General features: G+C 40.3%; 1 protein-coding gene and 1 long non-coding RNA gene across 9 annotated transcripts in view; one reads left to right on the forward strand and one right to left on the reverse strand.

The window, feature by feature from the left end:
- The window catches only part of LOC102549484 (uncharacterized), a 50,254-nt gene extending 31,399 nt beyond the window's left edge, over window positions 1-18,855 (reverse strand). The window contains exons 1-3 of one of the 7 annotated variants that reach the window (XR_005489146.2): window positions 18,634-18,855; window positions 18,075-18,189; window positions 16,597-16,866 (exon numbers count right to left, since the gene is read on the reverse strand). This is a non-coding gene — a long non-coding RNA (uncharacterized LOC102549484). Of the gene's footprint in view, window positions 1-16,173; window positions 16,867-17,972; window positions 18,190-18,614 lie in introns of those variants that run through there. The other 6 variants (XR_010054786.1, XR_010054787.1, XR_005489147.2 and 3 more) reach the window with 6 other exon arrangements.
- C9h2orf69 (similar to human chromosome 2 open reading frame 69) lies at window positions 18,814-27,450 on the forward strand. Of its 2 annotated transcripts, XR_005488908.2 has the most exons (3): window positions 18,814-19,172; window positions 21,794-21,911; window positions 24,815-24,958. XR_005488908.2 is itself a non-coding variant. In NM_001108219.1 (2 exons), exons 1-2 carry the CDS (start codon window positions 18,897-18,899, stop codon window positions 25,634-25,636), a joined length of 1,098 nt encoding a protein of 365 aa, NP_001101689.1. In that variant the 5' UTR covers window positions 18,840-18,896; the 3' UTR covers window positions 25,637-27,450. The 2 variants fall into 2 exon arrangements, 1 of the variants encoding a protein (NP_001101689.1); NM_001108219.1 differs by lacking the exon at window positions 21,794-21,911 and having other exon boundaries at window positions 18,840-19,172; window positions 24,815-27,450.
- The last annotated feature ends 451 nt before the right edge of the window (window positions 27,451-27,901 follow it).

Below are 27,901 nucleotides of genomic sequence, written 5' to 3' on the forward strand. Positions count from 1 at the left end.
TAGGTGTTTCTCAGCCATTCAGCATTCCTCAGCTGTGAATTCTTTGTTTAGCTTTGAACCCCATTTTTTAAAACAGTTATTTGTCTCCCTGTGGTCTAACTTCTTGAGTTCTTTGTATATTTTGGATATAAGCCCTCTATCTGTTGTAAGATTGGTAAAGATCTTTTCCCAATCTGTTGGTTGCCATTTTGTCCTAACAACAGTGTCCTTTGCCTTACAGAAGCTTTGCACTTTTATGAGATCCCATTTGTCGATTCTTGATCTTAGAGCATAAGCCATTGGTGTTTTGTTCAGGAAATTTTCTCCAGTGCCCATGTGTTCAGGATGTCTCCCCATTTTTTCTTCTCTTAGTTTGAGTGTATCTGGTTTGATGTGGAGGTCCTTGATCCACTTGGACTTAAGCTTTGTACAGGGTGATAAGCATAGATTGATCTGCATTCTTCTACATGTTAACCTCCAGTTGAACCAGCACCATTTGCTGAAAATGCTCTTTTTTCCATTGGATGGTTTTGCCTCCTTTGTCAAAAATCAAGTGACCATAGGTGTGTGGATTCATTTCTGGGTCTTCAAATCTATTCCATTGGTCTATCTGTCTGTCTCTGTACCAATACCATGCAGTTTTTATCACTATTGCTCTATAATACTGCTTGAGTTCAGGGATAGTGATTCCCCCCAGAAGCCCTTTTATGGTTGAGGATAGTTTTAGCTATCCTGGGTTTTTTGTTATTCCAGATGAATTTGCAAATTGTTCTGTCTAACTCTTTGAAGAATTGGATTGGTATTTTGATGGGGACTGCATTGAATCTGTACATCGCTTTTGGTAAAATGGCCATTTTTACTATATTAATCCTGCCAATCCATGAGCATGGGAGATCTTTCCATCTTCTGAGGTCTTCTTCAATTTCTTTCTTCAGAGGCTTGAAGTTCTTATTGTACAGATCTTTTACTTGCTTGGTTAAAGTCACACCGAGGTATTTTATATTATTTGGGACTATTATGAAGGCTGTCGTTTCCTTAATTTCTTTCTCGGCTTGTTTCTCTTTTGTGTAAAGGAAGGCTACTGATTTATTTGAGTTAATTTTATACCCAGCCACTTTGCTGAAGTTGCTTATCAGCTTTAGTAGTTCTCTGGTGGAACTTTTGGGATCACTTAAATATACTATCATATCATCTGCAAATAGTGATATTTTGACTTCTTCTTTTCCAATATGTATCCCTTTGATCTCCTTTTGTTGTCTGATTGCTCTGGCTAGAACTTCAAGAACTATATTGAATAAGTAGGGAGAGAGTGGGCAGCCTTGTCTAGTCCCTGATTTTAGTGGGATTTCTTCAAGTTTCTCTCCATTTAGTTTAATGTTAGCGACTGGTTTGCTGTATATGACTTTTACTATGTTTATGTATGGGCCTTGAATTCCTATTCTTTCCAGGACTTTTATCATGAAGGGGTGTTGAATTTTGTCAAATGCTTTCTCAGCATCTAATGAAATGATCATGTGGTTTTGTTCTTTAGGTTGTTTATATAATGGATCACGTTGATGGTTTTCCATATATTAAACCATCCCTGCATGTGGGGGAGTAAGCCTACTTGATCATGATGGATGATTGTTTTGATGTGCTCTTGGATTCGGTTTGCCAGAATTTTATTGAGTATTTTTGCATCGATATTCATAAGGGAAATTGGTCTGAAGTTCTCTTTCTTTGTTGGGTCTTTGTGTGGTTTAGTTATAAGAGTAATTGTGGCTTCATAGAAGGAATTCAGTAGTGCTCCATCTGTTTCAATTTTGTGGAATAGTTTGGATAATATTGGTATGAGGTCTTCTATGAAGGTCTGATAGAATTCTGCACTAAACCCGTCTGGACCTGGGCTCTTTTTGGTTGGGAGACCTTTAATGACTACTTCTATTTCGTTAGGAGTTATGGGGTTGTTTAAATGGTTTATCTGTTCCTGATTTAACCTTGGTACCTGGTATCTGTCTAGGAAATTGTCCATTTACTGCAGATTTTCAAGTTTTGTTGAAATAGGCTTTTGTAGTAGGATCTGATGATTTTTGAATTTCCTCTGATTCTGTAGTTATGTCTCCCTTTTCATTAGTCTGGCTAAGGGTTTATCTATCTTGTTGATTTTCTCAAAGAACCAACTTTTGGTTCTGTTGATTCTTTCTATGGTCCTTTTTGTTTCTACTTGGTTGATTTCAGCTCTGAGTTTGATTATTTCCTGCCTTCTACTCCTCCTGGGTGTATTTGCTTCTTTTCGTTCTAGAGCTTTTAGGTGTGCTGTCAAGCTGCTGACATATGCTCTCTCCTGTTTCTTTCTGCAGGCACTCAGAGCTATGAGTTTTCCTCTTAGCACAGCTTTCATTGTGTCCCATAACTTTAGGTATGTTGTACCTTCATTTTCATTAAATTCTAAGAAGTCTTTAATTTATTTCTTCATTTCTTCCTTGACCAGGTTATCATTGAGTAGAGCATTGTTCAACTTCCATGTATATGTGGGCGTTCTTCCCCTATTGTTATTGAAGACCAGTTTTAGCCTGTGGTGGTCTGATAGGACGCATGGGATTATTTCTATCTTTCTGTATCTGTTCAGGCCTGTTTTATGACCAATTATATGGTCAATTTTGGAGAAAGTACCATGAGGTGGTGAGAAGAATGTATATCCTTTTGCTTTAGGATAGAATGTTCTATAAATATCTGTTAAGTCCATTTGGTTCATGGCTTCTCTTAGTCTGTCTATGTCTTTATTTAATTTCTGTTTCTGCCCATTGATGAGAGTGGGGTGTTGAAATCTCCTACTATTATTGTGTGAGGTGCAATGTGTGTTTTGAGCTTTAGCAAGGTTTCTTTTATGTATGTAGGTGCACTTGTATTTGGAGCATAGATATTTAGGATTAAGAGTTCATCTTGGTGGATTTTTCCTTAGATGAATATGAAGTATTCTTCCTTATCTTTTTTGATGACTTTTAGTTGAAAATCAATTTTATTTGTATTAGAATGGCTACTCCAGCTTGCTTCTTCTGACCATTTGCTTGGAAAGTTGCTTTCCAGCCTTTCACTCTGAGGTAGTGTTTATCCTTGTCTCTGAGGTGTGTTTCCTGTAGGCAGCAAAATGCAGGGTCCTCGTTGCGTATCCAGTTTGTTAATCTATGTCTTTTTATTGGGGAGTTGAGTCCATTGATGTTGAGAGATATTAAGGAATCGTGATTATTGCTTCCTGGTATATTCATATTTGGATGTGAGATTATGTTTGTGTGCTTTTCTTCTCTTTGTTTTGTTGCCAAGACGATTAGTTTCTTGCTTTTTCTAGGGTGTAGTTTGCCTCCTTATGTTAGGCTTTACCATTTATTATCCTTTGTAGCGCTGGATTTGTAGAAAGATATTGTGTAAATTTGGTTTTGTCCTTGAATATCTTGGTTTCTCCATCTATGTTAATTGAGAGTTTTGCAGGATACAGTAACCTGGGCTGACATTTGTGTTCTCTTAGGGTCTGTATGACATCTGTCCAGGATCTTCTGGCTTTCATAGTCTCTGGTGAGAAGTCTGGTGTGATTCTGATAGGTCTGCCTTTTTATGTTACTTGACCTTTTTCCCTTACTGCTTTTAATATTCTTTCTTTATTTTGTGCATTTGGTGTTTTGACTATTATGTGACAGGAGGTGTTTCTTTTCTGGTCCAATCTATTTGGAGTTCTTTAGGCTTCTTGTATGTTTATGGGCATCTCTTTCTTAAGGTTAGGAAAGTTTTCTTCTATGATTTTGTTGAAGATATTTACTGGTCCTTTGAGCTGGGAGTCTTCACTCTCTTTTATACCTATTATCCTTAGGTTTGATCTTCTCATTGAGTCCTGGATTTCCTGTATGTTTTGGACCAGTAGCTTTTTCCATTTTACATTATCTTTGACCGTTGTGTCAATGATTTCTATGGAATCTTCTGCTCCTGAGATTCTCTTTTCTATCTCTTGTATTCTGTTGGTGATGCTTGTATCTATGCCTCCTTGTCTCTTCCTTTTGTTTTCTATATCCAGGGTTGTTTTCCTGTGTCCTTTCTTTATTGCTTCTATTTCCATTTTTAATTCCTTCACCTGTTTGATTGTGTTTTCCTGGAATTCTTTCAGGGGTTTTTGTGATTCCTCTCTATAGGCTTCTACTTGTTTATGTTTTCCTGCATTTCTCTAAGGGAGTTCTTCATGTGTTTCTTGAAGTCCTCCAGCATCATGATCAAATGTAATTTTAAATCTAGATCTTGCTTTTCTGGTGTGTTTGGATATTCAGTGTTTGCTTCGGTGGGAGAATTGGGCTCCAATGATGCCATGTAGTCTTGGTTTCTGTTGCTTGGGTTCCTGAGCTTGGCCATCAGGTTGTTTCTGGTGTTACCTTGTTCTGCTATTTCTGACAGTGGGTAGCCCATCCTATAGCCCTGTGTGTCAGGAGTGCTGTAGACCTGTTTTCCTGTTTTCTTTCAGCCAGTTATGGGAACAGAGTGTTCTGCTTTCGGGCGTGTAGTCTTTCCTGTCTACTGGTTTTCAGCTGTTCCTGTGGGCCTGTGTTCTGAGTCCACCAGGCAGGTCACTTGGAGCAGAAAAGTTGGTCTTACCTGTGGTCCCTTGGCTCAAGTTGCTCCTGAAGCTGCTGCTTTTGAGCTCTCTGTGAGGGCGGCAACCAGAAGGGCCTGCGCCACCTTTTCCCAGGGCCCCCGTGCACCGGGGTCCCAGATAGCGTTAGGTGTTTCCCTCTGGAGTCAGAAATGTGGGCAGAGTGTTGTCTCTTCTTGCTTTCCAGGCGTTTCTGCCCCTCTGAAGGTTTACCTCTCCCCTCCCCCCATGGGATTTGGGTGCAGAGATCTGTTGACCGGTTCCCTTCAGGTCCGGGCGGTGTCTCTTAAAATTTTATTTAATATATTTTTTACACTCCAGATTTTTATGCCCTTCTCTCAGCCCACCCTCTGACTGTTCCCTATCCCATACCTCCTCCCTTCCCCAGTCTCCACAAGGATGTCCCCAGTCCCACCCCCACTCCACTGGACCTTTAAACTCCCTGGGACTTCCTGTCTCTTGAGGGTTAGGTGCATCTTCTCTGACTGAATCCATACCCAGCAGTCCTCTGCTGTACATGTGTTAGGGGCCTCATCTTAGCTGGTGTATGCTGCCTGGTTGATGGCCCAGTGTCTGAGAGATATAAGAGGTCCAGGTAAATTAAGACTCCTGGTCCTCCTTCAGGGCCGCCTTCCTCCTCAGCTTCTTCCAGCTTTTTCCTAATTCAACCATAGAGTGAAGACGTGGTTTTTCAGATGGCATTACAGACTAAAATCTAAACATAATTTAGGAATAGAATCATAATTCTTTAAGTTAGGAATGATGGTAGAGTACTTTATCTAATTGACAAATAAGATGAACTAGATGTCATTTGTATACCATACTTTGTAATTTACATGATTCTAATTGTTTTGTTCAATTTATGTCTGAGAGAAGAAGGTTTTGTTTTTTGGGTTTTTTTTTTTAACTTTTTTTTAGGACAGAAAAGGTGAGGTATAGGGATGGTTCTGATGCTAAGGTCCTGTTTCCCAATTGGTTCTTGATCTGTCAGTAAAAAAAAAAAAAAAAAGCCATGGACCAATTGGTCAGAAGGGATAGGTGGAACTTCCAGGTCCCTGGGAGCAAGAGAGAGATCCAGGGAGAGAAGAGTTTTCCATGCTTCAAAGACAGAAAAGCCAAGCAGCCACGTGAGATCTCAGGAGGAGCAGTGGCCTGTGGCCACTCCTAGAGGCAGGAGCTTGGGGATGTAGCTGAGCAACTGAAGTTCAGGCCAGGTGGAGAGGTGTGGGGCTGAGGATTGATGGGGGCACGCTTTTCCAGGTGGGGATAGGTAGTACTAGCAGTTGTGTCAAAAGGCAAGTTGAAAATGAACAATTGTGTGTATCTGTGTCTTTTATCCATGGATTCAAGGGAAGCTGGATGGGGGCTGGTAGTGTGGCCAATTCCCAGAGCTTAGGTGAGGGAGCAAAGCTACATGCAACAGCTCTTAGGATATTTTTATTTTAAATATAAACTTCTGAATGGATAAGAAAATTGTACAAATAGTAGAACTTAGTGTAACATTAATGAAAAAACTAAATTGAATATACAAAAGAAGCGATCTGAAAATAACATGGCATTGAGAGGCCAGACCTTGGGTTCAGAGTCCATCTTAGAGAACCTGACCTAAGGTTGAACTCAAGTTAACTAATAGGCCAGTAACCTAGCACTAGTTTCCAGTTTACCTCCCCAAAAGACCTGCATATGGCACCAGTTTCCAGTTTATTTCCCAACAAATCTGCACCTCCAGGTTATAAGCCTGCCCCTGAACTTCATTTCCTAACAATCACCAATCAGGAGGAATGCAGAAGTTAAGTTTATGGTTTGGCTCCCAGCACCAGACAATTATGTTAAATGGGCCTTCAATCAGATATGTACCAGGCTACATATCTCCTTCTTGCCTCTATAAATGCTTGTCTGAAACTGGGCTCAGGGGTCCCTCCTTTTCTCCTGCAGCAGAGACTGCCGTGTGGCCCAAGCTCAAGCTTGAATATAGAGCCCCTACTGCGATTGCAATGGAATCGGTTCCTTGGTGGTCTTTTTGGGGCTCACAGGCATTTTCTGGCACAACAACATATTATTCTTATACTTATTGAATTAATAGAAACAATAGCCATTTATATTAGGATTTTAAAAATAGGATGTGTGTGTGTGTGTGTGTGTGTGTGTGTGTGTGTGTGTGTGTGTGTATGTATCTAGATATATACATACATATGGAGAGGAGAGAAAGGGAGATTGAATTATAAGGAATTGGCTTGCACAATCAAGAAAGCCAAGAAATCTCAAGATCTATATCTGGCCATGTGTGGGATAAAGAGCTGACTGTCCCAGTCTGTGCCTGAAGGTCTGAAAGTCAGGATAGGCAATGGTGCAAATTCTAGTATAGCTCCCTCCATGTCTGCACACAGGGGACCAGTGTGGAAATAGCAAAAGACTGGATGAAAGCCACTCACATTGAGAAGAACTATCTATTTCTCTCCATCACCAACGCAAATGTCTCACCCAGAAACAATGGCGCAGACACATTCCAAAAGATGCTTTGCCATACACCCTATGATCCAGTCAACTCAACCCTGTGCACTGCACTGTGCTTAACAGGTCATATGATTGTAAGGGGATATACATGTGCTCTTACAGTCCACATGTGGAAGAATATAAAACAAATTAAACAACTTTACAAGGGAGCAGGCAAATACCGGATGTGATAGTAGAACTGGACTTGGAAGCACATCAAGGATATAAGGTGTGGTGCCTATGTTTTTTTTTTTTTTTTCAATTCTAAAAATGAAAAAAGAAAAGAACCTAAAGTGAAGTGGAAATGTTAAGGGTTCTTGGAAATGTCAGTTGTGTTGGATGGTGTTTTCCTGAAGTGGACCCAAGTGAAAGGCTAAGGCAGACTTATGAAGGAACGTTTCACTGAAGTTCACACAGGTGAAAAAATGTTCAAAAGCAAGCCTGTGAAAGGACACTTGATGAAGAAATCTTCACTAAGGAAATATGTATTGGTCCACCTTATATTGTATAGTTCAGCTCCATTTGTCAGGACTCCATAGAAATGAACCAAAAAATTTCTGGTGGTGTGCTGTGGCTTCTTGCCACTTCCAGGGACTCAGGCTGATCAAAAGAGTGATGCCAACTGAGACAGACTCACACTGACTTGTGCTAAGTCAGACTCATGTGCTGAGGCAGATACATGATAAGGCAAGACCTGTGAAGGACACATGGGGTTTGGAGGAAGTATAAAAAGGACTCAATGAACCGTGAGAGGCTTGGTTGGGCTTGCCTGTAGAGCTAGCTGTGTAATGCTTGTTGGTCTCGTGTCTTCACTGATCTTTGCTTCAATGAGAGAGGCACAGCAGAGAACTTTTCCTGATGTTTCCATTGGCCATGACCCCTCCTGCTGACTTGTGCTGATTCAGTTGAGGCCTGGCTGCCTCTGCTAGGTAGTACCAACACTGCTGATTCGTGTTTGCTATCCCGACTCTACTGCTGATTTCCTGACAATGCAGATTAAATTTGTTCCTAAGAACCATTTCTAAACAGTTCTACTTCTCCCATATCCTTTCTTTTCTGCTTCTTCTGGTGGGTGGTAGGCTGGAAGCGGGGCTAAAGAGTTTAATAACCATCATTAAAAACAGGACCCCTGGGGGCTGGGGATTTAGCTCAGTGGTAGAGCGCTTACCTAGGAAGCACAAGGCCCTGGGTTCGGTCCCCAGCTCCAAAAAAAAAAGAACCAAAAAAACAAAAAAACAAAAAAACAAAAAAAACCAGGACCCCTGTTGAAGGAATCAGAGGAAGAACTGGAAGAGCTTAAAGGGGCTCGAGACCCCATATGAACAATTCCAAGCAACCAGAGCTTCCAGGGACTAAGCCACTACCCAAGACTATACATGGACTGACCCTGGACTCTGACTTCATAGGTAGCAATGAATAGCCTAGTAAGAGCAGCAGTGGAAGGGGAAGTCCTTGGTCCTGCCAAGACTGAATCCCCAGTGAACGTGATTATTGGGGGGAGGGCAGTAATGGCGGGAGGATGGGGAGGAGAACACCCATATAGAAGGGGAAGGGGGGGGGGTTAGGAGGATGTTGGCCCGGAAACCAGGAAAGGGACTAACAATCGAAATGTAAATAAGAAATACTCAAGTTAATAAAGATAACAAAAAAATAGGTTTTGAAAAAATTAAAGTTACACCAAATAAGAAGAAAATCTGAGTAGATGGGACAATTACTGTGCATGTGGCCAAGCCTGGCAGGCTCTGAGCCTCATGATTAATATGAGGAGGAAGAGTTGTTGCACTTGTTAGAGCTCATAGGCAGTCCACATATCTAGAAATGAGCTCAAGCTAGAGTAAGGATTTCTGATAGATTAAAGCTAGCATAGCTAGAAGCTTGTGAAACTAGTTCCCATCTGCCAAAAGGGACCTATGGCTGCCTGTGGCACCTATCAGCATATCAGAGCCCATGCTGGCTTTCAGAGTCCAACCTAGTATCCTGTCCTTTCCCTCCCCCAGATACTCATCTTCCTTAGAATCATCATGATTTCCCCGCCCTACTCTCTCTTTCCTGCTACCCTCCCTCCCTTCTCTATCTCTATCCTTTTGTTCTCATGGACACTCTAGTGTCTTTTTCTCTCTCCACTGCTCTCTCCTACTCTCTAGCTTAACTAGCCCCGGTCATGGCCAGCCTCCTTTTCTTTCCTCTCTACTCAGAATATTTTCTTCCTTTTATGCACACTAAAAACTTTCCCCACTAACCATGAAGCATTGATGTCAGAGTTCACAAACAACCCCTCACAAACAACACTATGTTACCTTTGTGTTTAACAATTTTATTCAAAATTCTAAAATAGAAATAACTGACTGGTAATCTAGATAGTTCTCATATTGGTTTATTTGCTAAAAGCAGTGGCTTTGATGATTCATCTCTTTCATAATGAATAAGACAGTGTTTTAGACATTTTATTTCCTAAACATCTTTCAAATATGCTGCCTTTCCTTTCTGGCCTATTCAGACGCTAATACCATTTACCTAGATGGCCTTTACACATTACTGACTGGTCTCCTTTTCTGCAGGACATTTAAGCAAGACATTATGAAATTTACTTGCTTATAACATCTGCAGTGCAAACTCTTTTGACTGAGTGCACAGCAAAGAAGTTTACTGAAAGATGGGGAAACCCAGAGAATCACTGGGACACTAAAGTACAGTGAGGCAACAAGCTTGGTCACTTTAATGCTTAAAGGTCTCTCTCGACTTGGCCAGTGAGAATAATTGTTGCTACTGATCCACCAACATTAAATATCGTTGAGGCTATTCTGCTTGTCCAGTCAGCCACTGCTGCATTAGTAGTTCAGCTATAATTCCTGAAATGACCTGTAAGCTCCACCTACCCAGGAACCAGCTAACTTCCTGGAATGCTAGGAATCACAGTTCTTGGTAAATAACAAAGCCTCATGGCGACCTATAGGTTTGTCCATATAAGCCCCAGCAACACATAGCTGGAATCCATTCTCAGGTGGGAAACTGCAGGAAATGATCCTGGCCAAAGTCCATCTCTCAGTCAGTATTTAATATTTAATAAAGCTTGCTTCAAATATAGTCCAAAATGGTGGGGCTGGTTTTTCTGGAGAATGTCAGGATTAACAGCCTCGTCAGGGTTTCTAGCAATTATGAAATTATTATGGATACTATGAACTTTACTTGATTAAGATCTGCAATCTCCTCTACCAGCAAAGCTTTCTTCAAGATATGGCTCCGTCCTACCTCTCCAGTGGCATCCCTAAAAATGTTTTCAAACTGTAACACCCAAGTACTCTAAACTCTGAAAGTTTAACCTGTAAAGTTCCCTTAGATCTTCGTAGTGCACACACTGCTAATTGAGCTGGCTAGCCCATACTCATTTCCCTCTCCAACATTCAAACAGCATGAAGTATGCTCTGCTGGGCGTTCTGTTTTTATAGTAGAAGAGGAACTATAGGAAGGCATAGTTCTCTCGTCTGATCAGCTAGCTTGTAAGCTATTGTTGAGAGAGCCTAGATAAACCAAATACATACAATCAAAACAGAAGGCACAGGATACACCCTAAAGAATTTCAGGGCTGTGGCTTTAAGGAGAGAATGCTTAATTCCAGTTTTAGGATATAATGGGGGCACACAACTGAGAAAAGTTAAAAGCACTCAAGAAGAATAACAAGTGGGGTTTAATACTTAGAGATGCCCCAAATTGAAGGTGGAATTTAGGTTCCTATACTACTTGTATATAATGATGTAATGTAAGACTAGAGAGTTGTCCCGCTGAGCATGTAATAGAATGCTGGAAAAAGCGGATACAAGTTAGATGTAAATGCTGGCCAAAGAGTATTTCATTTCGAAGGAACTCCAGTATGGTGAAAGGCAGTAATTAGAAGAAGACCATTCCAATAATAGTGCCATTCCAGGTAAGGAAAAGAAAGTGATTTCTCACCTTCCACAGCCCAAATACTGGCCCTGTTAGTTATTGGTGAGGCAACCTTGATCATGTCATTTAACCTTGCTGCCTACATTTCCTCATTTATTAAATTTATATAATGAGATTTTCAGTGTTCAAATGAGTGATTTATTTCAGCTGCAAGGAATAAAATCCAGATCAAATTAGCATAAATGAATTGATAAAAAGACTACTGACTAGGTAAGTGGAATAAAACAGAAATATATGCCCCTATCAATGTAGCGACTGATCTTTGATAAAGAAATTGGACAATACAAGGGAACAAACCCATTTTTCCCCAACACATGCATCTTTGTATTCACATGAATAAATGTAGACTTGGGACATAAAAATTTTACTCATATTAACTCAAGATTTATTATAGGCTTAAATCTATAATGCAAAATCATAAACTTGCTGGAAAACTGGCAGTTCAGTTTCCTTCGTGAAAGACAGTTAAAGTAGTGTCAACTGAGAGGAAGTTCCTGAAAGGTGCTTTCTGGTGCAGGACTGGTATCCAAAAAGAAATAAGAACTCTTACATCGAAACAAGAGAACAGATAACCCAAATTTTAAAATGGGCAAAGTATGTACAAGAAGTGTATTAGGAAGTGGGTTACAAGCTGTTTGTGTTACATTTTGCCTGTGTCCCTAGAGCTTAAGTGAAGCTCAAGTCAGAAGGAATGGACTCGGGGCTTGAAGACAGCTCCGTGAGAAAAGCTCTTGTTGTACAAGGCTGGCAACGTGAGTTCAATCCCTGTTGTGTTTAGAACTCTTAAAAGCTGTCCTCTATACATGTGTGCAGCTACATACATAAAACACACACACACACACACACACACACACACACACACTTTTTAAGGTAATGTACTAATTTAAGACAGCAGTCAGATGGTGTCGTGGTTAGGAATCACTGCTCTTACCCAGGTTTACAGGGAGAACAGAGATGTGGAAATATAGTTTGGTGAGGAAAGGAGCATGGCAAGGTAAAGATCACAGGTGAGGTTAAGATCACTTTGTAGCCTAGCCTGGCCTCAAACTTGCCACCATCATCCTGCCTTAGCTTCCTGGGGGCTAGCATTACAGATGTGACTGGCAAAAGGCACTTCAGATTAAGGGACCAAACATGATATAGAGCACCAAGGACTAGTGAGAGAATGGCTAGCGGTCCAAGTACGTAGCTGTGAAGATATATCAGGAGCATTGAGAGCTGTAATTGTGAAGGAGATTGCTAGTATTAAACCGAACCCCTGCTTTGAACTAGGCCATCAGAAAGATGCTGAGGACAGGCCCTGCCCATGGCTTGAAAGGAGAGACTGAGAATGCTGCTGAGGGCTCTTGCTCAACTATAACTCTCCAAGGATGTGTTCCCCAGATCATCCTAGAAGGCACTGAGAGAGACGTGTGCTTGTATGGAGGTAGACTAAGAGAGCTTACTTGTGCCATGGGTGGCTGCAGGACTTCACATAGCCCCTGGGGCCTAGTCGATTCTGTCACAGGCCCCAGATGTCAGGAATGGAACTGCAGAGTGTGGTATTTGCTCTGTATCAGTCAGTCTTGCCTTGATCTGGCATTTCTTTGCTATGCCTCTATTGCCCCCTTTTGTTATGTTGTGCCAGTGTACAATGTGTGTATGTTACTTCTGAACAGGGCTCATGGGACTTGCCTGAATCTCAGGAGAGACTTTGGGCTTTTGAACAGAGTTGACGTTGTTAGACCTTGCAGATTTTGAGGTCATAATGAATGTGTTTGATATTATCAGATGGCTGCACACCACTGGGGACCAGTCCTAGAATTCTCTGGTTTGAACATGAAATGTCCGCACTGGCTCCCGTGTCTGAACGCTGGGATGTAATACTTCAGAAGGTAGAATATTGGTGAAAGACTGGGCCATTCCAGGAGGGCCCTGACACTTGATATCCTGGCCCCTCTTCTATGTATTTTTTTTCCTTGACTGTGGACATACTCCCACTGCCATGCCTAATTCACCTAGAGGAACTGTATCTCTCTTAAAACCCAGAGCCAGATTAAACCTTTCTTCAATTTTCTTCTGTCAGGTATCCTGTCATTACTATATATGGAAAATCTCTTGAATATTTTGAAAACCTATCAAATGACATCAAAAGCAGTTCCATCATTCTTATCAGCCATGCACGAGCCTCCTAGCGGTGCATGAGCATCACAACTTCCTGTATCATTGTCAACACTTGTTATATATCTTTTTTAACTATATCCCTACTAGTAAGCATGAAGTGATGCAATGGCTTTGGTTTGCATTTCCCTAATGACTAATGCTGAGAACCTCTAACATGAGTCTTGTCCATTGTATGTCTCCTGCGAAATGTAGAACCTTTCTGTATTTTGAAACCTGCCTTGTCTTCATTATTAAGTACCAGGGATTTCTAATGCATTTTGATATATTTCTTATCAGGTTTGCAATTTCCCCATACTTTATTTTCATTTATTTTGGGGACTGTCTTTTTCATTTTTTGACTAGTAGAATACAAAATAAGAAGTTGTATTTAGCTAAAATTAAGTTTGTCTGTTTTTTCTTTTGACTCTTTTTCATTTATTAAAAAGCATTGGTTTATTAATGTATATGATTATTATTGATGAAGATTATTCCTATTTTTCTCAAGATTTTTGTTTGTTTTAGCTAATATAGTCAAGTCTAATTTTCACACTTGATCTTAACCAAAAGGCCAAAAAGCGATCAAGTCTAATTTTTATTCATCATTTTGAATGTAGTACAGAATGGAAAGAACATCTCTATTTTGCATGTCTACTCAGGTGTCCCAACATGTCATTAAAAACGTTTCTTTTGCACTGGATTATTTTGCCACCTATGTTGAAAATCAACTAACCATTGATGTAAGGTTGGTTTCTAGACATTGAATTCCATCTCACTGTTATGTGTTTCTGCCATAATGACTGTAGACACCTTTTTGATCAACACAGGATTGCAGTTTTGAAATGAAAATTTGTGAGTCTTCCAACTTTTATTATTTTTATCAAGATGAATTTGTATTTCAGATCCCTAGCCTTTAGTGTGCATCTCAGGTCCAGCAAAAACGTCTGATATTTTAATGGAGATTGCTCTGAAGTAACAGATCAATTTTGAAAAAAAGTACCAGCTTAAACAATATAACATCTGATTCATTGACAGTGAATTTCTCTCTATTTATGGTTTCTTTAATTTTTAAATAGCTTTGTAGCTTTTAGTATGCATGTTTTATATTTCTTTCACTATATGCACTCATAAATGTGTTTTTTACTAGAGCAAATACAATTTTTATTACTTTTTTGGATTTTCCATTACCAATGAACTGAAAACACTTGGTTGTTGCATATTGATTTTTAACATTGCTTGACTCATTTATTACTTTCCATAGGCTCCTGTAGATTTCCCATACAGCATCAAGCCATCTGCATGTGTTTTGTCTTCCTCTCTAGTCGAGATGCCTTTTTCCTTTTCTAATTGCTTTGGCTAAAACTTCTAGCATGATAATGATTAGAAACGGCAAGAGCAGGCATTTTATCTTGTTCTGATCTTAGGGTTAAAATACTCAATCTTTCAACCATGAAGTATTACATTAGTTGTAAGTTTTTCCTAATGACTTTAATTAGCTTCAGGAAATTCTCTTCTATTACTAGTTTGCAGAATGGTTTTCATCTTGAAAGTATGCTAGATTTTGCCAATATTTTTGTGTGTCTATTAAGATGTCTATGGTATTTTTAGTTTTATGATATTCATATGGTATAGAATGTTGATTTTCAGATGTAAACCATCTTAGATTCCTGGAATATGTCTCTGGAATTCAGGAAGCAGTGTCTTTCTTGCTGTCCTCTTGAGACAGGGTGTTACTATTCAGCTTGGCTGGCCCTAAATTCATCATAATCCTCCTTCCTCAGCCTCTGGGCACTGTGATTACAGGTATGTACCATCATAACCCAGCTATAAATCCCTCTCGATTATGATCCAGAACTCTCTTTACACATCATTGGATTTATCTTGATGATAGTATTTTGTTGAAAACTTAAAAGTTTTTAATCGATTATATTTTTCTTGTCCTTTAACAGCAAGTAAAGATAATGTGTGCACATACCATTAGTTAACCATTATGCAGGAGGTTTCACTGAGTGCTAATCTATATAACTTTGATATACATGCATTGGTGATTGGTTCTAATGCTTTGAATTAATGTAGCCCCCAAAATCAGGAATCTTCATGTCCAAAGCTAAAGGTCCTTGCCCCCATTGGTTTTTGATTGATTAATAAAGAGTCAACGGCTAATGGCTGCACAGGTAGACTGAGGTGGACTTTTGGATTTGCACAAGATAGGGATTGGAAGAGAGAAAGGGAGAGATCACCAGGATGAGGAAGAAGAAAGACCAGACCTAAAGCCCCCACCCCCGATCACATGGGCCACTTCCCCAGTTGTGTTTAGGGTAGCAGAAATGAAATACAGATTTTAAAAGATGTTAACTCAGAATACTGAAGGCGAGTGTTTGCTAGAAGCAAGGAGGATTAGACGGCCCAGCTTTTGAGCTAATCAAGGCATATATAAATGAACTAGTGTGTGCGTGTGAGTGTGTGTGTGTGAGTGTGTGTGTATATGCATGTATTCATGTGACCCATTGGGTGTACAGAGTGGCTAGTCAAACTACCACTACCTACATGGTTTATATTTTAATAAAGTGTGCATTCAACAGGAAAGCAGAGTGTAATATGTCATTTTAGCTAGTGAAACTTGCCAAAATAAGCTTGCAAATCCTTAAATGGACTTATTCTCTATCTTCACTCCATCTAGAATGTTTGGGGCAAGTTTCAGCAGAGGCTTGTTATACACACACACCACCACCACAACCACTATAACTGCCACCACCACCACCACCACCACCACCACCACCACCACCACCACCACCACCATCATTCAAAACAAAGAATAATTGAAAAAAAATTCAGTATTTGGAAGAACATCAATTAAATCACATAGTTTTTCCCTTTCCGTCTCTTAGAGGGAGCCACATTTAAAGATCTTATCTCTTTCTCTTCATCTCCTGGACTTACATAGCCATTTGTAACCTTCAACCAGAAAAGTTAAAATATTTGTAGCCTATGTACCAAATCTGACTTGTGTATACATTTGATACAAAATCAGTTTAATTACATACCAACGTTTATAGGTTAGCAAGGGATTTACCCAGATAAAGACTTGAATGCTGGCAGTGTTACCTTCCTCTTACAGCTGCGCTGTGGAGGTTTGCACACTAACAACAAGATGCCTGCTGAAGATCACAAAGAATCAGAAAGGAGGAACTTTACTCAACTGGGTAGAGTAACTTTGTTCTTGTAAGACCTCTTATTGATATTGGAAGTCTGGTTCTGAGAAAGAATAAAAGGCCAGAAGGTAAAGTCCATTTGTACAGATGACTGTAGGGAAATCGGAATTAGCAGGATCGATTTTGTGGAGATGAAGAAGATGAGAGAAAACATCATGGTCACCAGGAGACACATAAGAAGTAGCTACAGTCTATGACACGGCACATAAACATCACCCATACCTCTGAAGACAAATTGAGAGAGAGCTGCTGCTTTCCTGTGAAAAGGTCCTGCAGGGTTGTAACTCTTTGACTGGGGGAATGGGGAGTTCTCTTTTCTTCTGCTTGTTTCTTTGCTCTTCAGCTCTTCTTTTGTATTTCTCAAAGGCCTCAATTATCTCAGAGATACTAAGACTCCTTTGAAATATTTAGCATTTGCTACAATTATTTTTCTTTCTAAACACAAGTACTTCCTGTTCCCTTCAGCATATGATTATTCATTCATCAGTCCACCTGAAAAAACAAAAACACAGGAATCAGAAGCTACATTAGCAATATATGTCCACACTTGGAGTTGTAGACTACAGCTTAATAGTCTTAACTTTGTGGTAGGAATTAAATAATTTTTCTTGGTTTCTATCTTAGTTACTTTTCTATTGCTATGATAAAACACCATAACCAAGGCAACTCATAAGAGAAAGTATTGAATTGGAGACTCATGGTTCCAGGGGGTTAGAATCCATGAGCCTCTCGATGGGGAGCATGACAGCAGGCAGACATGGTTTGGTGCTAATGTAGTAGCTGAGACCTTGTATCTTGACCTACAAGGATGGAGGAGTAGAGGGCAAACTTAGAATGATGTGGGCTTTCAAAACCCCAAAACCACCCCATAGAAACACTTGCTCCAAGAACTCTACACATCATAACCCTTCTCCAACAGTTTCACCAACTGGGAACTAAGTATTCAAATATGAGTCTGTGGGGGCCATTCTCAAACAAAACACCTCAGTTACATTTACTATGTCAGTTTATATCAAAGTAGATTGGTAAATATCTCTACGAAGCCACTAAGAAAAGGTACAAAGCAATTATATTTTATTTTCTAACTAATACAAGAATTTTAAAACTAGAATAAGGCTTGGGATATGACTTCGACGTTAAGGTGCCTGCCTTTTTCCCCAAGCCTGGGGGCCTGAGTTGGGTTCCCAGCATTCACAGAACACAGAGGCCAGTAGCCTACATCTGTAATCCAGGAGCTGGGAAGGCAGGCACAGGGCAACCCATTGGGCTTCTTGGCTAGCCCAGTCTATTCCATGAGCTTCAGTTTCAGCAAGATACTGTCAAACAATAAATCAATAAATAAAAAGATTTAAAAGATGAAGAGGACTACTATTGGTACACGAAGCTGCTCTCACCTTAAAGGTGAGCCAAATATGAGTTAGCAGAAGTTTTACAGTACCAAAATAGAAAATAGTATATAAATTAAGACCTTTCAAATAAGGAGATATCAGATGGAAGATCTCTGCTATAGGCCTCTGATGCGATCTGATAACAATCCTTAGCTTCTGGGCTGGTGGAAGCTAAGTTAATACATTTCAAATGTTTCATCTGATACTCACCAGGATGCTGGCTGTTCAGGTACACAGGTTGGCTAGGAAAGACTTTTAATTAAAGGAGCTAAAGAGAGCTCAAGATAAATTTTAATCAGGCTTTGGACTTACAACATTATAATTTCTCCCCAGTCACTGAAGTTTTAATCAGCTAATCACTCCTGCAGAAACTTCAAGTTCTGACTTCTTTCCAGGAATCTCCTTCACACCCAAAGTCACTTCAGGCCTACAGCAGCAAACAAACGCATGTGTTTGTTCAATGTACACACACGAAATGTTAAAATAAGATTCACTTTTCCCATCTTTAGCCTAAGTTTGGCTCAGTCCTATTTCTACACTATTTTAAGAAGTTGCTATTCCCGTGACTTTCCTAACGTGGTTTCAAAACCCTAAATAGGACATTCAGTAAGCTGTAAACACCCCTACAGTAAATGTGTGAACAAGTAGGCCCTTCCTCTATCTTCCCTAAACCAGGTGCCCAGCTCCCTCTACCAATTAGAAATGCACTAGACTTGGTGTGGAAGCACAAATTCCCTAACTAGGTAACTTCAGGACATAGGGGATTCCTTTCATTCAGAGCAAGTACAAGACTTCCAGAATCATTCTACTTTGTCTTTGACTAAATATGCCTCACTGTGAGGACGAAACTACCAAAGATTTTATGCAGAACCTGACGAAAGTCGGACCCTGAGCAGCAGCTACTGCGCATGGGCCCAAACAGCTGCCCTCTCTCAACTCTGGCTCTCGGACTTCCGTTCGAACTTCCCGGCTCGGGCTGAGTCCACCAACCACAAACGTCCTTCCTCCGGCCGTGCCCTCCTCTCCCCCTCCTCCCTGACGCACGCGGCGCGCTGACGTCACGGCGATCGGGGCCGTTGGGCTGCTGAGGCCCCGCCCTCGCCGGCCGGTGTGCGGCCCTGGCCGCTCGAGCCCATGAAGGGGTCTCGGTGGCTGCGGTCCCCGGCACTGGTGCTGCTGCTCCTGAGGCCGCTGCTCGCTTCCGGAGACTCCGTGTCCCGCCTGCAGATCCAAACCATGAACCCGGGCGGCGGCGCGCGGGGCTTCCCAGAGGGCAGCCACCGTCTACTGCGCTTCACGGTGCCGGGCTCTGACCCGGAGCGCAGCAATGAACTGCTCCTGCTGACGGCCGGGAAGGGAGACTCCCCTGAGCAGCCGCACCACGTCCTCTACTTCCCCGGGGACGTGCAGGTAACGCGGGCCAGGCCTCCCCGACACGCCCCCGCGGGTTCTCACTTGAGGGTGTGGGGGCGCCCCCTGTTCCTGCCAGATCCCTTTCCGGGGAAGGGGCCTTGGAGGGCCACTGTCCAGAGAGTGGCTGTCAATCCAGGTGCCCCTGGGTGGAAGGAGAGACGTGACAGGGAATGGGACATGTACACACAGCTCCAGTCTCATCTCAGAGGACTCTGTGTGCCCTGACTGACTAAATAAATACGTCCGTTCCTAAAGTGTGACCTCTCCGGCACCCCTAAAACATGGCAGTGGAAGGAATGTAATCGACAAGAATCTAGTGATACTGAGACCCATTTGAATTCAACACATCTGTGTGCTTCATGTTACTTTTTTTTTTTTTTTTCCGGAGCTGAGGACCGAACCCAGGGCCTTGCGCTTGCTAGGCAACCGCTCTACCACTGAGCTAAATCCCCAACCCCTGTGTTACTGGTTTTATAGCTGCAGACATAACATCTCTTTGAAGCTGCCCTGAAGCTGGGCTTTAAGCATTGTGCAGTGGATACATTAGCCACGTGAGAATATCTGAATAAGTTCCTATGAAAAGTCGGGTTCTCTATCTCACTAGTTGTATTGCCAAGTGTTGAGTCATGAGTCACCCTAGGTGACTTCCGTCTACCTAGTTGGACAGCGCAGATATAGACAGCATTTCCATTGAAACTCAGTCATCTCAAAGAGTTGTTAGCGCTAGGGTAGATATTCAAGTTAGAATACAGCTAGATGGTTTCCTCATACTAGAAAACAGTTAGTTATTGTTTTGAAATAGGTGCTTTAAAATGATACACCTAAAAATCAGAGTGCTACTATTTTCTCTTGCTCTCAAATCAGTTGACTTGACTAGTTGACTGCTAGTGGAAACTGGAAAAAATTCGAATTTAGATTCAAGAAAATCTACTCATTTTTGGTGCCTTTATTCCCAGAATGAAAAACAAGTGTGTTGCTTCTGACATTAACTTCCCATGACTTGTGACCAACTACTTCATTCCTTCCAGAGGTGGTAGTGGTGGCACCGGTGGTGGTGGTGGTGACGGTGGCTGAGTACTTTCTGTCGTAAAAGTGTGCCAGACAGAGCATCACCTGTCTTATGTGAGGCCTAAAGTGTTCTAGATATAGTTTGAGGATCACCTTTCATTTCCGGTCATCTACTCCATCAGCCTTTAGGATAAGGACAGAGAGGTAATTTGTGCCAAGTGTGAGTTTTATAGAGCATGAGGTCTTCTGGAAAAGAAGTCCACTCTACACTTTTTAGCTGTGAAGTCTGTGCAGATGTTAAATCTCTCCTTTGAAGTACACCTCAGACATAAAATGAAGACACTAGGTGAAACGGCCTCAAGCAAGCTTAAATTCGGTTCCAGCCCTTTCTCGCCTTCCATTCTCGGGATTTTTCTCCACTCTTTCAGTGGTCTCTCTTCATCTTGTGCCTTTACATATTGCCTATGCAGTGGCAAGCCTTGGCATTTATTTAGTCTAGACATTAGTGGATGTTCATGAGTTCACCAATCGCACGCCCTTCCTTCCTTTGGATATTTAGTAGCCTTCTAAAACTAAAAATCTATTGAAGCAGCCTTCCTCATGCAAGTTAGTGAAAATACCTCCTCATTCAACCTAGAAATCTGACGTCATCTGTAGACCTTTCATGCCTCCTCTAATCCAGCAGCATGCAGTGTCCCCACCTCTCTGTATCTAAAGTGGTGGACCGCTGGCTGACAGCCAAGGTCTCATTAGTCCACCCTCTTCAAACCATCCAATGGCTTCCTGATCTTCAGCTGTAAGAACCAGAGTCCTCTCAAGTGCTAGGAGTACAGGTGCCATCACAGCTTGCTTTCCTAGAGGGTAAGTGACAAGGGTGTGCCTAGTTCTCTGGGTCTCCTTGCATTTCCTCCCATCCAAGTACTAACCAGGCCCGACCCTGCTTAGCTTCCGAGATCAGACGAGATCGGGCGCGTTCAGGGTGGTATGGCCGTAGACTCCTTGCATTTCCTAAGGCAGTTCCCTTCAGCTGGATTCTTGCTTGCTGCTTAGTTGGGCTGTGTACTGTATGTTCTGAAAAGGCATTCCTTTCGTGGTACATTCTTGAGAGAAGTGTGGCTCTTAGCAGTATAGCTGTCCTCATTCTCTGCAGTCTGTTCAAAGGGTAGTCCATCTACTTCACATCCTTAACATGAATGTTTCTCAACCCTTGCAAACATAAAACTTTTCTGAAAAGATTCTTTGGACTTCAGTCCAGGACAATGTGGGATGGACCCCTACATTTGTGCATTCATGAGCATCCAACTGGGCTAAGCACTCCTTGCTCTCTGCAAGAGATACCTTGTTGTCTGCTTCACTGGACACAAGTGAGACATAGCCTCCATTTCATCCCTCCTGCATTATATTGAAGATGCAAACTTTAAAGAAAACCCTTTCCATAGTTAATAGCCTGGGTTGCGAACTCAGTTTGACTAAGGGGGCATCTGGTCCTCATTTCAGGGCATGCAGGTATTTATCCATGGTTCTTGGGTCTGAGCTTTGATACAGCAGTAACAGCCCTAGTTTTTGTTTTGAGGCTCCGTTCCTCAGAAGTCACATTTCCTTTTCTTTAGATCATGTAACCTGAGGCTGCCAGAGGGAGTGATGTTTAGGTTCATCACGCCTTCTATGAGGTACATCTAAATTGAGATCCATAACATCTGCTTTGCTTGCATCCATTGAATAATTAATGTAAGTGATTGTGCAGCTTCAGGACCTTGGGGTTCTCAATTATAAGCTTGCTTGCGTATTTATTTATTTATTTATTTATTTATTTATTTATTTATTTATTTCTAGGTGGTTCAATATGTATAACCCAAGCTGCTCTTGAATTCTGGATCCTCTTGGCTCAGCCTCCTAAGTGCTAATGGCATGTGCTTCCACACTTAGCTTGCAAAAATGAAGTAGGAGGCAGGTTTAAAACCAGTCCAGTGTTCTTCTCAGCTCCATAATGGGTTCAAGGCTAGCCTAGGCTACATGAGACCTTGCTTCAAATAAGCACATTCCTTTTTTTCTAAGAAGCCAGCAAGATGGCTTAGTGGGTAACAGTGCTTACTGCCACACTGGCCAACCTGAGTTCAGTTCCCGAGACCCACATGGTAGAAGGACAGAACAACTCCTCCAGGTCATCTTCTGCCCTCAAATGCGCTAGCACACACAGAACATGTTGGAAACAGTAACAAAAGGCAATGCAGAAGCCCTTCCCTGATATAATCTTATGACAGTGTTTATATGGTAAACTTGGATGTTTAGAAGGAAATGGCAAAAATCCATAAAAAGTCAACCTAAGATCTTCCTGGAATGTATTGAAAACATACATAACAAGCTGCTAATGGACCTATATGACAAACTCTTAATGAAACAGAACTGTTAAGGAGTTGAACATTACAGTGAGAAGATTATCAAAGGACACAAGGATAGTTAACAAAAGTAAAAAATAAAAATGCAGACAGAAAAATGTTTAACTATATCATAATGCAAATGAAATCAAGAGCATTACATAATCTTATTCTACCTGAACTTTTTTTAAATTAACCTTTATCGTTTGCTAAACAATGGTGTGGAAAACAGTGCATCTTGTACATTTCTAGTGTCGGTTCTACTGTTACTGCCAGTAGTATTTTACTGATGTTTAAAGACAATTATGAACATTTGTATTGCTATAGAGTCATACCTTTTAGACTATTTTTAAGGGAAAATTATACCTAAGCTGTGGTTGCTTAATAGAGAAGGAAAGAATATTTTCTTACATACATAATTACATATGTGTGCGTATTATTTGAAGACATGGAACTGCTAGCCAACTAAATTTTAATTATTTCTAATATTGGTGAACTTAAGACCATTTCTTTGTAGATTTAATTTTTTGTAGTTTTTTCTTTTTTCTTTTTTTTTTTCTTTTTTTCGGAGCTGGGGACCAAACCCAGGGCCTTGCGCTTGCTAGGCAAGCGCTCTACCACTGAGCTAAATCCCCAACCCCTGTAGTTTTTTTCAATAGGAAAATGTACATATCACTTAATATTTAAACTACAAAAGGTTTTTTTTGTTTTGTTTTTTGTTTTTTTTTTATTAACTTGAGTATTTCTTATATACATTTCGAGTGTTATTCCCTTTCCCGGTTTCCGGGCAAATATCCCCTTTTCCCCTCCCCTTCTTTATGGGTGTTCCCCTCCCCATCCTCCCCCCTTGTCGCCCTCCCCACAACAGTCTAGTTCACTGGGGGTTCAGTCTTAGCAGGACCCAGGGCTTCCCCTTCCACTGGTGCTCTTACTAGGATATTCATTGCTACCTATGAGGTCAGAGTCCAGGGTCAGTCCATGTATAGTCTTTAGGTAGTGGCTTAGTCCCTGGAAGATCTGGTTGCTTGGCATTGTTGTACATATGGGGTCTCGAGCCCCTTCAAGCTCTTCCAGTTCTTTCTCTGATTCCTTCAACGGGGGTCCTATTCTCAATTCAGTGGTTTGCTGCTGGCATACGCCTCTGTGTTTGCTGTATTCTGGCTGTGTCTCTCGGGAGAGATCTACATCCGGCTCCTGTCGGCCTGCACTTCTTTGCTTCATCCATCTTGTCTAATTGGATGGCTGTATATGCATGGGCCACATGTGGGGCGGGCTCTGAATGGGTGTTCCTTCTGTGTCTGTTTTAATCTACAAAAGGTTTTAAAGTGAAAAGGTCTCTGACCTTTCTACCTCCAGCCTCCTAGTACTCAGGAGCTAAGATAGGCAAACTACAGCCTGGACCACAGAAGCTGTCTCAAACAAGAACAAACACCCCCATTAGTAAAACTGGGAAAGGAAATTATAGAAGTAGTACAACCAAAACAAAAATATATCATTACTTTATATTAAATGCATCTAAACAAATAAAATCTGTGTACAAACAGGCAAAGGGTAAGGACAGACAAGAGCAAAAACCTAAACGGTAGTAAACAAAGGAGCAAAAGTTTAAAGTCATCCTAATTTTTAATATTAAATTTGAGTCATTTAAACTTGAGCCTCCCTAGACCTGCGAAATTGAACAAATTAAAAAGAAAACCATAGAAGGCAATTTTGTACTCTATTACCAACTTTAAATTATAATTATGTCAGACCTAGTTAGAGATACATACTAAAATTTTCTATGATATTGCAACAAGCAAATTGAAGTCAGACATAGCAGTTGCCAGCAGAATATACATGCCTATGATAGATTTTATAATAAATATTGGAGGACGAGAGCTCACTGAGAAGGAAATATTTTTAAATTATGTCTTGATCAAAAGGTTTGTGATGAAGCAAATTTATATTTTCTGTTGAATTAGGAAACTTTGTTACATATGTACTAAATTAAAATTATAATTTGTAAAACTAAAATTTATCTATTCTAAATTGTTTTATTAGAAATTCTTAATACTTGGTATATTTATTACCCTAAAAAAATTTAGCCTGAGAGTAAAGTCTTCATTCAAAATCTTATAACCAAAAAGTGATAATAGGTTTTTAGGTTTTATTTCTAGTACATTAACTGTAGGTCATCAAAACTTTCTCAGTAATAATGAAAAGCTATTTTTATAGGTAAAAATACACGTTTAATGCTTATTTCATCTTTCTTTTCAGAATTACCATGAGATTATGACTCGTCATCCTGAGAATTATCAATGGGAAAATTGGAGTCTAGAAAATATTGCTACCATTTTAGCCCGCCGTTTTCCCAATAGTTATATTTGGGTAATAAAGTGTTCCCGAATGCATTTGCACAAATTCAGCTGCTATGACAATTTTGTGAAGAGCAACATGTTTGGTGCACCAGAACACAGTCCGGACTTTGGAGCCTTTAAGCACTTATATATGTTACTAGTTAATGCTTTTAACTTAACTCAGAACAGTCTGCTGTCCCAAAGCATGAGTGTTTGGAATAAGGATTGTAAAGCATCTAACTGTGAGTCTAATTCTTCTGCTAGTAATGGTGGCCAGGAGAAAAACGGGAGGACCTGTGAGTATGCTGACGAGCTGTCCATGAGTTTTGCTCCACTGTCATTGGATGGTGCATCGTTTACTTTGATTGGATTCAGTAAAGGCTGTGTTGTTTTGAATCAGTTGCTGTTTGAGTTGAAGGAAGCCAAGAAAGACAAGAACATAGATGCGTTCATCAAAAGTGTAAGAACAATGTACTGGCTGGATGGCGGACATTCTGGAGGAAGCAATACGTGGGTCACATATCCAGAAGTCTTGAAAGAATTTGCTCAAACAGGGATTACTGTTCACACTCATGTAACACCTTACCAAGTACATGATCCAATGAGATCCTGGATTGGAAAGGAGCACAAGAAATTTGTTCAGATACTCGGGGATTTGGGTATGCAAGTGACCAGTCAAATTCATTTTGCGAAGGAAACTCCTTCCATAGAGAATCATTTCAGGGTTCATGAAGTATTCTGAGACTATTAATGTGCTTACTTAATGGGAGAATAAATATTTTGAGTATTATAAATGCAGATGATGAGATGCAAGGTTAACGATGTATCAACAGTTTGTGGGCTAAGAAGATGCACATTCCAAAGTATGAGTGTCAAATGCAATAGGATTCTTTGCTTGTAAATGTGAGCAGTTTTAAATTCTGATTGGATTAGAATTAGTTTGAAATCTAAAAGGGTAATTTGTGCTAACTCTATGACCATTAAAATGAAAGCAACCATGTTAGTTTTTTTAAAAGATAACAAAATTGGTATTGGAAATAGCTGACTTTCCTGAGACCTATTTTAATCTGACTTTGGTAGTAACAGCATTGAGCTGTTGACTAGAGACATTTCACTTCTCTCTGTCCATCACCCTCTCCAGACAACTGCACTCTGCATCCAGACTCCTGGGGTTTCTGAACCCCTGGACTTATTCTCAGTGTTCCACCAAGTGTTTTGTTTTGTTTTGTTTTAAAGTCAAAATATATTTATCCCCTCATATCCAAGATCATAGAATTGTATAGTTGGGTTTTAAAACATATTACACTAAGCACTGTAACGTAATTCTTAATTGTCGGTTTTTAATTATTTGTTAGTGTGCTTTCAAAACAAGACAGATTTCACAGACCTAAATCAGCATTTCTTCAGAAGCATGGTTTTGTCTGCCAAGAGAAAATAGCTTTCTTTGGCCAAATGTAAAATTAAATTGATGAGATAAGAAAGGTTACAAAAGAAGGTTTGAAGACACAAATAATTTAAATTTTGGCCCAGAAACTGAATTTGCTTAACACTGCTACATAATTTGGGCACATTTGTCTTTACTAGAAAAATGCATTTTGAGAAACCTAGATCTAATGAATTTCAAACAATATTGGAACATAGCTGTGTAGTTTTAAAAAGTGGTCAGGCACTTTTTTATTTATAAATAATGAAATAACTAAACAAGGAACTAAAACCTCTGCTTTGGGATTGGCAAGAAACTACTAAAGAATGGCACCTCCCAGGCCCAGTGAGCTTGTCTATCAAATAATATGAAAGTGTTAAGTTTTTGATTCCTTCCAAAATTACATCTTAATCAACCTATAACTATATTCCAAATATTGACTCATGATAAAGAATTCCTTCACACACGGTGTTTAAAAATGAACATGATTCCATCAATTAAAGTTGAGTGTACATTTTCATAAGTAATTTTATATTGTTCCACTTTCTTTGAATATCCATTCTTTTGAGATCAACACTACTTCTCACTGTAGAAACAACTCACCTGGCTTCTAACTTACTGTTTCCTTAATGTTAAGCACTGTGACTGGATGGCTATCTTCAATTTTTTAATAATCCTCAAATGTGTCAATAATGTAAAACTGCTTAACTACTGAATGGTCATACAGAGGGGAAAGGCTTTTTAGTTCTCACAGGATTAACTGAAGTAGAAAGAGGGGTTTTTAAGAACTCACTGAGTTAGTTCTTCGCCTCTCCACATAAATGTTCAAATGTTACAAGTTAAAGTGGATGTTGATCAGACAGACACTGAGCCGTCACCTCTGGAGAGTGTTAATACAGAGTGTTAGTACAGATGCTTAGGAGTGGAAATGATTGAGTTGACCCTCACACAGGTATTTCTGTTTAATACTTCAAACTGGTCCTTTTCTTCATCTGTTTAAAATTGTATGTTAATTTTTTATGGTAAACATGCATCCTACTTGATTGTGCCTTTGTAATGAGTCACTGAGACAAATGTGAACGTTGTTACCACTACAGCATGAATGTATAATTATAATTAATAATAATAATCCACAGAAATGTTATTTGGATGTGTTTTCTCTGTTCACCCAGATCATTTGAAAGGAAATGTTACACCTTGATATTTTTGGTGTCTTTTTATCCTCATAAAAGACCTTTGGAATATAGTGTGATACTCTCATTTCTGCAGTGTTCAAGCACTCATGTAGTATAAGGTGAATCTAAGCCACAAGAATTTAACATCAAGTCCCAGCATGTTAGTGGGGAAATACAACAGCTTAGAGCTTAGGAAGGAATGTCTGAAACAGTATTGTAGCTCATTCAGAGGCCTTCAGAGAAACATAAATTAAGGAGTCAGGAATAAGTGGTCTCATCTGTGGTTCACATGCTTAAATGTGTGGGCCTTTCCGTTCTGAGTCATCACCTGAGTGATGGGAACATAAAAGTCATTTTACTCTTTCCTATATTTAAGACACCCACACATTTGTACCTTTTGAACAAGGTT

Source organism: Rattus norvegicus, chromosome 9, assembly GCF_036323735.1.
Source record: "Rattus norvegicus strain BN/NHsdMcwi chromosome 9, GRCr8, whole genome shotgun sequence".
NCBI lineage: Eukaryota > Metazoa > Chordata > Mammalia > Rodentia > Muridae > Rattus > Rattus norvegicus.

Bases quoted from the DNA above. Each gene is read 5' to 3' on its own strand.
- C9h2orf69 (NM_001108219.1), top strand. From the start codon at position 18,897: ATGAAGGGGTCTCGGTGGCTGCGGTCCCCGGCACTGGTGCTGCTGCTC. The intron at 19,173-24,814 runs GTAACGCGGGCC...CTTTCTTTTCAG, and splicing joins ACTTCCCCGGGGACGTGCAG to AATTACCATGAGATTATGAC.